We start from the raw sequence: 13,223 nt of genomic DNA, 5'->3' as shown, positions 1-13,223 counted from the left end.
TGTACGACATGATTCGTAGCATGTAGTGTTTCCTCAGCGCGTCAGAAGACAAAATTTAAAAGGACGGTCTTTTTAAAAATGTGTGTTTTTTTATTTGTCGTCCTTTGTACTTGATGCATTCCTCCTCTGTAAGGACGAGAAAAGGATTAACGATGCTTTCACGGGTACAGATATGCTCACAATAAAGAAAAACTTGCAAACATTTCATAGTGTGAAACATTTCTTTATTAGCATCATTAGTTAGCATGACTCTTTTGGCAAATTTTACTTTGTTGAGTGCCACTTCTTGACTTTTCAAAAAAAAAGTTTCAAGAAGTTTTTTTTTATAATTCTAAAAATGCATTTTTTGATAAAGATTTCACATCGTTATCATATTTCGACCTAAAGGTTGTGTTACGTGTAGTTTGCTAAAGTATATATAAAAAAAATTGCACGGTGGATAACAACCAAGTAAGTTTTGCAAGTAATAATAACAAGTTACTTATTATAATATTGGGATCTATGATACGAAGAAATACAGGGACATTCAATGAGCAGTGTCACAACTTAGTTCACCAGATATAAATTTATACAACACAACTTTGCGAACGATAGTCAGAGGTTAAAATTAATTTGTTTCCTTTTTTTGCAGAGGTTGGACCACTGCTGCAGACAGATTGGATTTAAATATTTACCGTTTTTTTAGAATGTGGATGGCAATAAAAAGGTTGTTGATGAGGAATGGACCGGATTTTGGTCAATGTGTAAAAATAGGGCAACAAAGATTAATTCAGATTTGGGATTTGCTAATAATAGTTTAGATTTAGATTTTAATTTGTAGAATTGTATCATTTTTTCGTCTTGTTAATAAAATAAATTAGTGGAGGGGCGGGGACCGGGGTTCGCGTCGTATACAAATGTATACACGATGCAATTTAGTTTAATACAACGACATTTTATTTTACGAGACTTTTTGAAACTGGAAATCCTCCACTCGTAACACAGAGAGAAGCAGAATGAAGACTTGTTTTTTTGGATTGGTGCTTGGTTGTGGCATCAATTAGTTCATACGTGTGGGGGGGGGGCGTGGTGAATGACCTGGACCAAATTGCGATAGATATTTGTATCAACTTGCTGCTGCTGCTGCTGCAGAGTAATAAAGACGTACGAATATTGTTGTTCTTGTTTTTGTGGGGGTGATGTAGCTGGCTGGCTGCAAGGTGAGTGGGCTCTTCTGATGAATCACATCATGCTCTGGTTCTCGTCGTCGTCGGCGGCGGTTATCATAGCGGTGGTCGCCACATGTTGGCCTTATAATACGTTGTCGATTGCATCGTTGGACATTTTTTGGCCTGAAAGAGAAGCAATACAAATACAATTGGAGCGTTAGAACCAAGCAGGCGATTTGGTTTGATGGGATTGTTATAGTTTTGGCCAGTAGGATTGAGGAACGTAGTTCTCGACGACTTTCTAGTAGGGATCGTGCTATGTACCTATAGTATGCAGAAGGACAGAGAATTTCTCCAAAAAATTACGTCCGTTGCTAAATAGGCGTTGTATGATTGGCTAAATATTTTGCAAGAGAACGGCGGAAATATTAAACGGACGCCTAATTGCGAGCAAGAGCGGTCCGATGCGAATGTACTGATTACGTGTTGTGCTAGATACATGAAATGGGGGAAGGGAAAAAAATTTGCAAGTGCTCTTGACAAAAGTGGAGTTGGCCTAAGGGGAGGAGAAAGTTGTTGCATGGAGTGTGTGTACCTCGCGAGGAGATGAACATGCACCCGACGGACATGACAACGCAAAGGGGAAAAGTCCAAGATCGGTTCAAAGGATTGGGACATTGAAAGTAGTTTCCTCTGAGATAAGAAGGAAAGAGTTTGAAGGTGGAGAGGAGGACGAGGAAGGAAATACAAAATAATCATTGAAAGAGAAAATGGTCAAGAATGAGTGTGGTCCGTGGCGGTGAAGATTGGTCATGAGGGAGGAAGAATGCTCCCAACAGACTCGCTGCGGATAATGAGAGTGTGGGCAATTGTCAGTGGCCGGCATCCTAAGAGGCCAAGAAATGCCCATTGAGGAAAGCCACAGCTTTTATTGAGGATACTCTATGTCTTTCGATTAAGCAGAATTTATCTCCGCTCGGGGGCTCTAAAAAGAAACGTTCTCTCAAGTGGATATGTCTCATTCTCCTTTTTTCTCTCTGTCCTCCTTTCCTTCCCATCACGAAAACCAGCAACCACGGCTGGTCATTCCACTTCCACCTCGCCTACCACCTACTCCTACGACAATGCATGAGGGTCACCACCACCACCACCGCACGAAGCGAAAGCAAGGTATATAACCCCACATGCATGATGGTCATAGCAGAGCCAACACCTCATTTCGATTCTTCCTGACTTTCTCTCCTCGCCAAATGAACGTTGTAAAATATCACACACTTTTGTCAGCAGGGGACAATGACATGGACACCTTACACACATCTCATGTTTTATATAGTGAAATATATTCGGGACAAATATAGAACACAACACAAGTGGTGGTTCTAGTAAGTCGTACGAGTAGCTGGATGAGCTCGAGGGGAAGCAAGTGGTGGAGCCAAATTCAGGGGCCAATTAAATCCCCAACCAAGCTTCACATCCATAACTTGCCAATTTAATTAAGAGTGGCACAACAAAAGTTACCTGAGCCAGTGCAAAATTTATATTCGTCCGCACCGTTCTGTGATGCATTTGTTGTGTTGGTCTCACGTTCAGTAAATGACTTTTCGGAGTCTCTGGCCGGCTTCCTTGTCTTAGTTGACGCAACGCCCAGAGCTGTCCGACACAAATTAAATTGAATCAGTTAATCCAGTTATTCAAGTGAGTTGAAAATATTAGCGAGTGAGGAGGCCTGATTTAATGAAAGGCTTGAATATGAAATTACGAAATGGTTGTGGGAATCTCGTCTCCTCACTTTCACTACGAAAATAAGTGGATGTACAAAGGGGACAAGATCACTCACATCTCGTATATAAATAGCTCTTATCGTATTCCACGTATGCAAATAGTAGTATCAACTCACCATTTGCTTGCTGAGGTAAACTGGCTTGTTAAAAATGACCCAAGTGACAGTCTCCCAACATCCAGGGTGAGTGGTTGACCCTTCATAGGTCATGTAGTAATCAGTCTCTGGGAGCAAACCGTGAAGAGAAATGGTTTTGATGACAGCGGATTGGTCTAAAAGAGAAAAAGGACGACGGATGATGAGGACATGCACGTACGGAACGAAGCGGACTAACGACTGTGACAACTAGTCGCAACCCCCATATCACATCTCGCACATACACACGTGGTATTTACTCACAGCTTTCACAAACACAAAAGTCCAACCACAAACCTCTGATCTGACCGCAATTGTCAGCTTTTTCTTGACTGGCTGAGCTATTTTGCGGCCTGCTCCTGGCATATGTGCAGTAGGACCACAAACAAACTCGGGCTCAATCCTTCCTTAATACCAAAAATACACATGGACGGGTATTTGGCAGGAGATATGGCGGCACACCGTATTTGCACAAAAGCGTTGGTGCGGTTCTCAGGAATTTACAATAATTTGAAGGCTTACATAGAGGCTAAAATCGTAGATTTATATAGAAAAACTTGTACATACATTCATCAAGGCTGGCTCAGCGTTTCTCGGTGAAAGTATAAACCACCATGTTTCCCACCACAAAGACAAGACAGTGACAAATTCAGAATAAGTTTAGCTAAAGACTGGGATGGCCCGTGGCAAACGGAGCGGTGGATCCATTATAGAATTCGGTCAAGAGGAAGGGCCGGCTCCGAAGTCAGGTCACGTTGGACAACCCATCCTGCATGGTGGGGAGCGTTTATCACTCCCATATTGCCCTCGTGGACAAAATACCACGCCACATGCAAGTTAGTCAAACTAAGACAAAGTGGAGGACAACACCAAATACACGGCAGTCCGCTTTCCCCGCTTCCTTGACGCAGTTTGCTGGGAGGAACGCTGCGAGAATTGTGAAGCAATGGAATCGTAGTCGTTCTAATGATTCCACACACACTTTGCCCTCCACAGACACGTACGTACTTGATTGAAAGGACACACAATCTGCTGACGGAACTCATGACAACCACCTCAGTTCCAAAAGAAGCAGCGTTTTCCTGGCTTTCTACACATGCCACAACCCTTTAAAACATTTGAGAATTTACGGTCAAGAGTGACAAGATCCTTCAAGTTGTTTTCATTTCAACGATAAAATCATTAGGACAAAATTTTTAATGGAGTTCAGATTTTACCACAGAATTTCAACAACTTAAAAGTCAACTTACATTACATATTACAATTTTAACTGTTTAGCAAACACAAAGCTGGACAGCTCAATCTGCATAAAATTGCACTCTGTTGCAGTGGTTGAGTGTAACGCACGCATTACTCCAATTTTCTCTGTTGAAAAACATTGATTTGCATTCTTTCACTGCAACATCAATGTAAAAAAATGTAAACTTTGCTCAATCTGCATCTTAAATGTGGAATGAACCAGCAACAATAATATACACATTATACTACTCAGAATATTATGTAACAGAATATTATGTATTAGGGGGTTGAACAACTTATGTAAATACGAGCACCAAGATAGGGTGGCGTTAACCTAGAAATGTCAAAGCCTACTTGAAGAACATGAAGGTAGTTCTGGAGGGAGAAGTTAATTGATGGAATGAAAACGAATGACTTGTCTCAATCAATCATAATTAGTTGCCATTCAAATGAAAGTTCAGACTAAAAGCTTGCTTGATTCAGCCAGAAATCGTGAGGACGGCCGCTTGGTTTTAATATCAACAAATAATAATGACGAGTATTTGTGATACATGGTAATTGACTCTGCATAAAATGAGAGGAGGAGAAAATACCCTTGGTAGCAAATCTGCTCCTCTCGATATATTTACGTACTTTTAAGAGGAATGCTAATATCACTAGCAAAAATGTTCAATAAGTAATGAAAATTTTTGGAGCAATGCTGAATTAGCTTTTAGATATTCAGCAGTCTTGCACATAGCCCAACTTTCCCTCAGTTCTGTCAAGTCCATAAAAATATGTAAATCCACCCTATTCTTCGTACTCATCCCTCCCGAGGAAGGAAATACACTCTGAGATGCATTCAATAAAAACAATTTCCAAAAGTTGAACTTGTGACAAATAAGATTTTCTTCTCTCTCCTGTCGTGTTCTCATCTGTCAAACAAATCCTGAAAGACGTTCCCAGAATTTGCAATTTCATTATAGTAAAGCGTCCCACTACCACTCGATTGATGGTTTGGAGTAGCAGTTACTATTTTGTTCGTCCACCACCACCACCACTTTTTCGACGTGTGAGCCAATCGCAGGTTTCGTCAATACGCAGGCAAACCTTCATATTAAAAGAACTAAATAAATATATTATCTTTTTTAAATTGTTTCCCGAAATTGGAATCGTCATGAGTTCAAACATATCCATGAAGCAAGAAAGTAACGAGACGAATTACACTTTGACAAGTACCATGAATGTCCCAGAAGAATAGTGGGTAGGTTTTACGTGGTGGAGAAAGTCTCAACAAAACCTGGCCACAAAACCCAAATTTGTTCAGTTGACTAGTGGTTGTGCCATCATTCACCATCACCACAATGGTCGAGATGAGTAACAAGTATTCAGTTTTGCATGGACAACGAGGTGGAGAAAATTCCACCACCAGACCAGCCAAATTTCTATTCGTATTCTGAGGGTGGCGCATTATATTATGGGATGTTAGGCGTGTGTGTGTGGTGTTATGTTGTTGGTGCACTGAAGAATCACAATGGAATTCCAACTGATTTCCTCCTCGACAAGTTTAACAAACAGGAGAAAGAAGCTTATGGCTTTTTTTTACACGCTGTTCCCTACAACACAAACATACTTATCTATTAACTTAATAATCCTTTTCATCCTTCTTGCCATCAAATCTCTTCCCCACTTTTCACCAACCAACAGTTCCTTCAAGTAGAAGTATCTCGAGAAGAGGAGTACAAGGCTAACTCGCTCCCTGGAGTAATGTGGATAAAAAATGTGATATGTGGCCGAGTAATAACACAATCCTGCCAAAGGAGCTCCTTGCTTGCTTAGCTCATATTCTGCTAAAAAATATTATGTTCATGAATTGGAAATGGTGCACCATTTTAATAATTTCGCAACTTTGTAGTACTTATATTATAATTACTATATTATGCATATTACTATTATGGTACTATTTACATATAATTATCAATGCATTATCAAGAAGACTACTGCTTAAACTTATTTATATGGAAAACTTAAATGCAGACTGAAAATAAGCGCATGTGTTGGACCACTAAAACACGAACACTCACTGCATGCATTGATTAAAAAATTGGATTACCATAAAAATCAGACCATAAAACAGGATATGGAATTGGTCTAAAATCCCACTCGTAAAAATACTCTTAATTGTAAATATTTTATCACATATAACATTATTAAGCATTGCCAGATTCGCCTCCACATTTCTTTTCACTAGCGTAGCCAGACAAATCTGGATTTTGTACTCTTTTGTGGTTCAGTTGAGCATGATTAACAAATCCCAAAAGCCGTCAGTGTAGTCCATTACAAGAAAATAGAAAAGTCTTCCTCTCCTCCTCCTCTTATCAATGATTACATTCGTACATATTACCACAGTGTCGCTTTGCTTTTCTCAAAGTTTTCTTTGATCAGCTTACAGCTCAGACGAGGTTTAGCGTGTGTGTGTGTGTGTGGATGAGGCGGAAGGAATCCGTGGCACAAATCGTATTTTATCTCCCGAATTCTTGTATTAATCAGTTGTGAGTAAGTAATACCATATAAGTCGGATCAGAACGGGAATTATTGTGATATGGGAGTACACATTTTTTAACATCGTGTTCACCCACGCTCAAAAGAAAAAAATATAGAAACAAAACGTGAAAAACTTACTACGAAATCTGATTTGAGTTAAAACACTTGTCAGGATTCTTAGCTCCGAATTTGGTGACTTTGACTGCTCTTCATCCTAGAGAAAGAGGAATGACTCAAGATTATTAATATTCAGAGGGTGATGATGGATGAGTGCAAGCAAATATGTAGCAAGGATCAGAAAGCAGAGAGAACATTAAAACTTGTCTCTAGCACCGCCATCACCGCCAACCTGAACTGCTTGCAAGGGGCCACAGAAATGAGATACGACCATCATCTCAGTTCCTGGCATTCCCGATTTTCACTCGTTGAACATATATTTCACAAATATGGCCATCAATCCGAATATTATATTACAACAGTCACTCCTTGTCGATTTTTTTGGGTTAGCACAATTATGCGTGAAGTGAAAGGCGATGGAAGGAAGCGTGTAAAGAAAGGTCAACAATTCCTTTTAAAGTTTCTTGTAATAGATTGATCCATGGAAAAATGGTGCGGAAAGCTGAACCCTGAATTCGTAATGGTACGTCTGCAAACGTTATCATTTGGACAATTCAAACCCAATCGGTAGGAAAGCATTGCTTAAATATCTTTATCAATAAATTCCTCAAAATTTTTTTTACCCAAAAGATTTTTACTATCCGGAAACCATCGTATGAAATCGAGCAAGCGCAAAATTTATATTGACAGCTAGTCGTTTCGAACGCCAAAATAAATATTAGAATTGATGAGCAGTTCAACTAACTATTTATGTATTTTGAGAGTATCTCTGGTGGGTTTGGTGATAGCGACGCGGACAGAAGCAGACATGGAACGGGGAGGAAAGGGTCGGAACGCGTTTTATGAGTAATGACAAATAAATAAATATATACAAAAGCCTTCTTCTTGTGTGCTTACAGAGACTCGAATCATTATGGAAATGGCCACAACCCCATTCGGCTTTTGTTGAGCGTCCGACAGATTCGAATACAACTCCACATTGAAACCGTACAACTGCAGCTGTAAAAACAAATAAAATTACATTTACAACATTCGCCTCTCGTAAAACAAAACACTTGACTGCCTGTGGTGGTGGATTGATATCATCCATATCTAAAATATTCTGACCTCCGCAGAACCCTTAAAACTAGATATCCCAGCACCTCTACCTCTGGCCATATCAGAGGGAAAAGCACATTGCTATCCCCCAATCTAATACGCACAAGTGTGTGAGTTCAGTACCCTCGTCGTTGGACGAACGAATGACTGACATTTGTCCATTATGTTTTGCAACGTGATAATAAATTCAGAGATAGCGGAAGAGTCATGGGTCAGTTGGCTTGGTAAGAATGCCGTTGCGAAATACGTACGGGAGCGACCATAACGAGAGGGAGAGAGCGGAGTAAAAGTTAAAACTGAGTCATAAGAGGGAGGCAAAAGTGCAAACCGCTCAACCGTTCGTCAATTGATTCCTTTCCAAAACATGAATCTCTGTCGAGAATGAGGGACCGAGAGCGGGGGCAAAAGTGGAGAAAGCACGAACCAACCAATGTCTATAATATGTCCGTTTCATTTACGGACTCATCTCCTTCCTGCCCGAACATTTCTTTCTGCTTGGGTGGAGGAATTTACCGATAGTAATTTTCTCCTCTAAATGTTGTTCTTGGCTGTTTTCAAAGTTGAAAATTCCGGAAGTGGGGAACGTAAACATTTCTATTAAAATAACTCCTTGGGTTCTATGCATGCTATGGAGGAGGACTGGACCTTCAAGCTAAACCTGTTTGGTACGCAAAGTATGAATTCGTCAGATATTAGGTAACATTAGTGCGGCTGGGATTTGTCAAGTTGAGTATTTACCTCTGCTGGGAAAGATATTCCTTGAATCATATGTTCTGAACCGACGACATCTTCAGGTCCGTAGTGGACGTAAAGTTCTTCAAATTGGTATCTGTAAGCCAAAGGGCCTCCTGTCATGTTCACTCGGGAGCTACCCTTCTCCACCGTGAAAACCACGGTTTGGCCAGTGTTTCGGAGTACCCCACTCACCTGGAAATGAGAAAAAAGGTACAATTACTTGACAATGTTTATAGTCACATAGTTTTATAATTAGTGAAAATTAAACCTTCTCAATGCATCATTCTATAAATAATTTGAGGGATATAGTTTGAACTTGGAACTGCATTCAATCAAACAAGAAAACCAGAAATGCACCACGGAAGAGTAATAACTTATGCATAATCACTTAAGAAGTCGTATCAACTCGAGAGGACGATGATACAAATGGTAAATCTTGTGCAGTTAGGGCAATTAATGGAATTAAGGATATCTTAATTTCCTCTAATGCATATTTTGGTGGAGAAAATGGAAAGTGGGATCGGGGAGAGGAGAAGAGAAAAAGTTTCTCCATCCTGGATTCTGGAGAATCTGGCATTCAATCTTCTTCCCTACCTTTCTTGACAAGGAGACTGCATGAAACCCCTTTCTCCTCGTGCATCCAATCAGGTTGGGTCAGATAGTTTTAAGAAGAACGGCACATCGAGAATACGTAATTACACCCGTTTTACACCAATAATTTACTACTTGGCACCGTGTTTTTAATTTTATGTGGTCATACATCCATCCACTCGAACAATCTGCGGTTTCCCAATCACGAACGGTCAAAGTGGAAGGGTCATGTGCCAAAGGGACATTTGCCAATGTCACTAAATCAAGGTAGTTTACTCGATCCACCACGAACGGTTCAGAGCGGAAGGGATTTCGAGGGGGAAGAGAAAGACCAAAGATAAGTTCTTCCACTACAGTATGCACCACTGCTGCTTCGTTATACGTATTGAGACGGGGATGAGGATGGTGCTTGTCGTGGTGGTGGATGAGAGATTAAAGAAATTTTCCGTGTGCGTGATTGCTATTAGAGTAATGAATCTATGATAAAGACTTAAGCAACTGGAACATCCACCAGCACCCACTAATCGTCGCCACCCACTTTCTCCGCTATGGGAGGAAGTGAGCTGTTTAATCAATGCATAAGCAACTTATTATTATTCCTCATTTCCATCTTCTCCTCAGTTTCTTGCTTCCATTTTCTCGTCAGACATGTGATGTGCATACATCGCTATGTAAGCCAAGACAATCTCTGTCTCATTCCCCAACTGCTGTTCAAGACTTGACGAGAATGAGAAGACATCAACTCATCAATCTTATTTAACACTCTATTTTCCTAGTAAAAACGGAGAATGCATCGTGTATTCATTGATTGTTATATGAAACATATACAGCCATCAACTTATTTATAATTCATTAAGAAATAAACAATTCACCAAAAATTTGGATAAATTATGCAATTGTGATTAAAAACCATAAATTTTTACAGGTTTAGGAAATTTTATGCTCATCGCTTGTAATCAGGGACTACATAACGCCCGTACCTGAAACTGAATCAGCAAGGATAAAAAGCTCATCATTACAAATGTTTCGTTAGGTTATGTAACGGATAGCAGGCCACGAGAAATGAGGTTTAACGTCCACACAGTTCTTGAATGAGAGAGTATTACCGGCATTGTGTCCTTCTTTTCACGATTGGTTATTTAAGTTTATTTAGAACCCAACGCTCCCTAATGGGTTTGGTGGTTTGCGTAAATTGCTTCATCAAAGGAAATCAATAGGTCGTGAGTGTTTTCGTCTGAGGATTGGAATTGAAATGGAATGTCCACAGAGAAAATTGGTTTACCTACCGTCGCAAGATCGCTACTATTGCTCCCACCACCACCACCACTACGGCTGAATATAACCAGTGGGAAGGTGGTGGGGGTTAGAAAGCACGGATGGTGAGACATTGGATGGGACAATTGACACCAAGCAACCCACCAAGAATCAAGGAGAGCGAGCGAGCTTTATTCCATCTCGCTCTACACAACACACAACATAACATCTTCAACCTAACAGCAATTGCTATTCGATGCCATTACCCCATAAATAGAAAATGGATATCTTTTGTGACTTTTCTGTTGGGAGGACCAAGAAGAGACATTTTTCTTCCCGATCCCAGAGAAAGGTGCCCAGCTTTCGTCTGGGGCATACTAAACGGAGGAATTGTTTTGTTTCCTCTCCGCTTTCTCCTCAAGGAAGGACACGTTCAAACGTAATTCACTTTCCGATAAATAGGTAGCAAGTGTGTTGGCTTACGTAGAATCGCAGTTGTGCAAGTGTACCCTTTCCTCTATGAGAACGAACACTATAAAATAGACAAAGAGTGCATTACACTCGGTCGTCCCAGAAGAAAAGTTGTTGCTCCCACTGTACATCGTCCTGGCGTGAAAGAGGCCAAAGAAGCTGGGCGCAAGAAATCCTTAGCAAGGTCTTAACACCGGCTAAACCCAACACACCAGCCCCGTGATTCCCCTGGGATATTTTGTCTTCTACAACCAGAGGGACATAACTTGACACGACGACGACGACGACTCCTTCCCCACATATACATACGTACACCAAGTACACACACACACATACATGGGGAGCAGTTCTAACAAATGGGAAATAGTGCGATTTGATGTTTAAATAAGCTCCTCAACATCTTTGTGCTCGTACTTTCACTCAAACTTGTTCCGACATATATTACATGATGAAAATGTGAATCATTTTTAACCACAAGATACAGATGCCCAAAATTAACGCTGGAGTAAAGTTAAAATAAGAAAACCAAGTCTTTCTTGGGTGGTGCAAGTGGTGTGTATATTTGTAAAGTTCTGAAGGCGTTGGTGGTGCTTCCTTTATTCCTCTTTAACATCACCACCACCGCCGAACCCGTCAGTTCCCTTCCTCTCCGGATACGTATCTCAAAGGGCAAATAAAGAGTAATTGTAAATCCACAAGCAACCCGCTTCTATTCCCTGTTGCCACTTATTCAATTTTTCATATTGCATGTCAACACCTCTTCAACCCGGCCTCACAAAGTGTTAACTAAAGCACTGCGGGACGTGTGTCGGTCGACAAATAACCAAACAAGCCTTAACACGATGCTTGGCTTTCTCTCTCCTCCCAACAACCCACAAACTCCTCTCTCCACACTCTCTCACCACTTGCTAAACACTCCTTCAACTTTCTCCAACCTCTGCGTCTCCACAAATATTCACATTCTATTCTCCCCACAGGATAAATGCCAACACCACGAAATATGATGGGAATGCAGACTCCTCTCTAGGCAATTGGGTGACAAGCCACACTATCCCACTCACCACGCCCATCCCCTGTTTATTTACAATTAGGAGGAATCCTCACCCATCCATTACGCTTATTACGAGGTCATGATAACAATTACGAGGAATTGGGGGCGGGATTGGGTGGCATTGATTGCTCCTGAAAAGATAAACTGTTGTGCACCGTCCACCACTACGACTGTCAAGAGTATATAAACCCCCATCACTATTTATCCATCTTATCTTATCTTACCCATAATTTAACAAACGTAGCGTATTTACTCTGACTAAACTGATAAGCGGTGAAAGTTGTTTCGAAACTATCCATCAAATCCGGTACACATCTATTTCCCAAAAAACACAACGCGCGTCTCCGCCATCTCAAGGACGGACTAATCGAGGGGGTAGGTTTGCTTGCATAAATAAAAGTGGGATAATAAAGTGGATAAAGAGCTTTTATATTTCTTGGGCAAAGTGAAGTGAATGGATACTTTAAATCTTGCCTGACGTTTAGATGAAGACGAAACAATAAAATCCGTAATAAACTGGTGAGCAGCATGCATAGCTGCTCTATTTTTATAAAGAGTTGAGTGAGTTGTAGTGTAGTTGGAGAGGGAAGAATCTCCAAAAACAGAATCCATTTGTACAAGGATGGCATTCGGAGATGTGCATTCAGAATCTTTTCCTTATTCGGTCTTCTCAAGAGAAAGAGCTGCCTTTGCGGCGGCATGTGGTGAATTTGGACAATAAATCTGAAAACAAATGACTCCAATACGAAAAAGTGATTTAGTCACTCAGGAACGGGAGTGGAAACATTTACAAGGGAAAGAAAACACCAAGTTCTAAAATTACTTAAAAAGTTAACCCAATGCAACCCATTCAAGGGGAGAAAGCGGGGAGGCTTTTAAGAGAAGTAGTTGTGTTGCTCTTCGTAAAATTCCGCTCACTCACTTTCCCATTCACTCCCAGAAAAGCCAACTATTTGACCAAGTTCACTTCTTCCTGCGTCAATTGGGAAGTTCGGAGTTTGACCTGTAACGATGTCATGACCTAATCAGACCGAAGAAGCTGTGTTTATATTTCATTCCGCATTTTCACGTTATTAAAATT

General features: G+C 40.6%; 1 protein-coding gene across 1 annotated transcript in view; it reads right to left on the bottom strand.

Moving 5' to 3' along the window:
• Positions 1-202: 202 nt before the first annotated feature.
• LOC110850900 (carbonic anhydrase-related protein 10) overlaps positions 203-13,223 on the bottom strand; it is a 32,317-nt gene continuing 19,296 nt past the window's right edge. The window contains exons 5-10 of the mRNA XM_022098501.2: positions 8,779-8,967; positions 7,840-7,941; positions 6,964-7,039; positions 3,046-3,200; positions 2,667-2,798; positions 203-1,331 (exon numbers count right to left, since the gene is read on the bottom strand). Of these exons, the coding sequence (XP_021954193.2) occupies positions 1,263-1,331; positions 2,667-2,798; positions 3,046-3,200; positions 6,964-7,039; positions 7,840-7,941; positions 8,779-8,967 (723 nt within the window). The 3' untranslated portion in view covers positions 203-1,262. The remainder of the gene's footprint in view (positions 1,332-2,666; positions 2,799-3,045; positions 3,201-6,963; positions 7,040-7,839; positions 7,942-8,778; positions 8,968-13,223) is intronic.

Source organism: Folsomia candida, unplaced genomic scaffold (genome assembly GCF_002217175.1).
Source record: "Folsomia candida strain VU population unplaced genomic scaffold, ASM221717v1 Fcan01_Sc006, whole genome shotgun sequence".
NCBI classification, from domain to species: domain Eukaryota; kingdom Metazoa; phylum Arthropoda; class Collembola; order Entomobryomorpha; family Isotomidae; genus Folsomia; species Folsomia candida.
The sequence above is the reverse complement of the archived record's forward strand: the minus strand, read 5'-3'. Positions and strand labels throughout refer to the sequence as shown.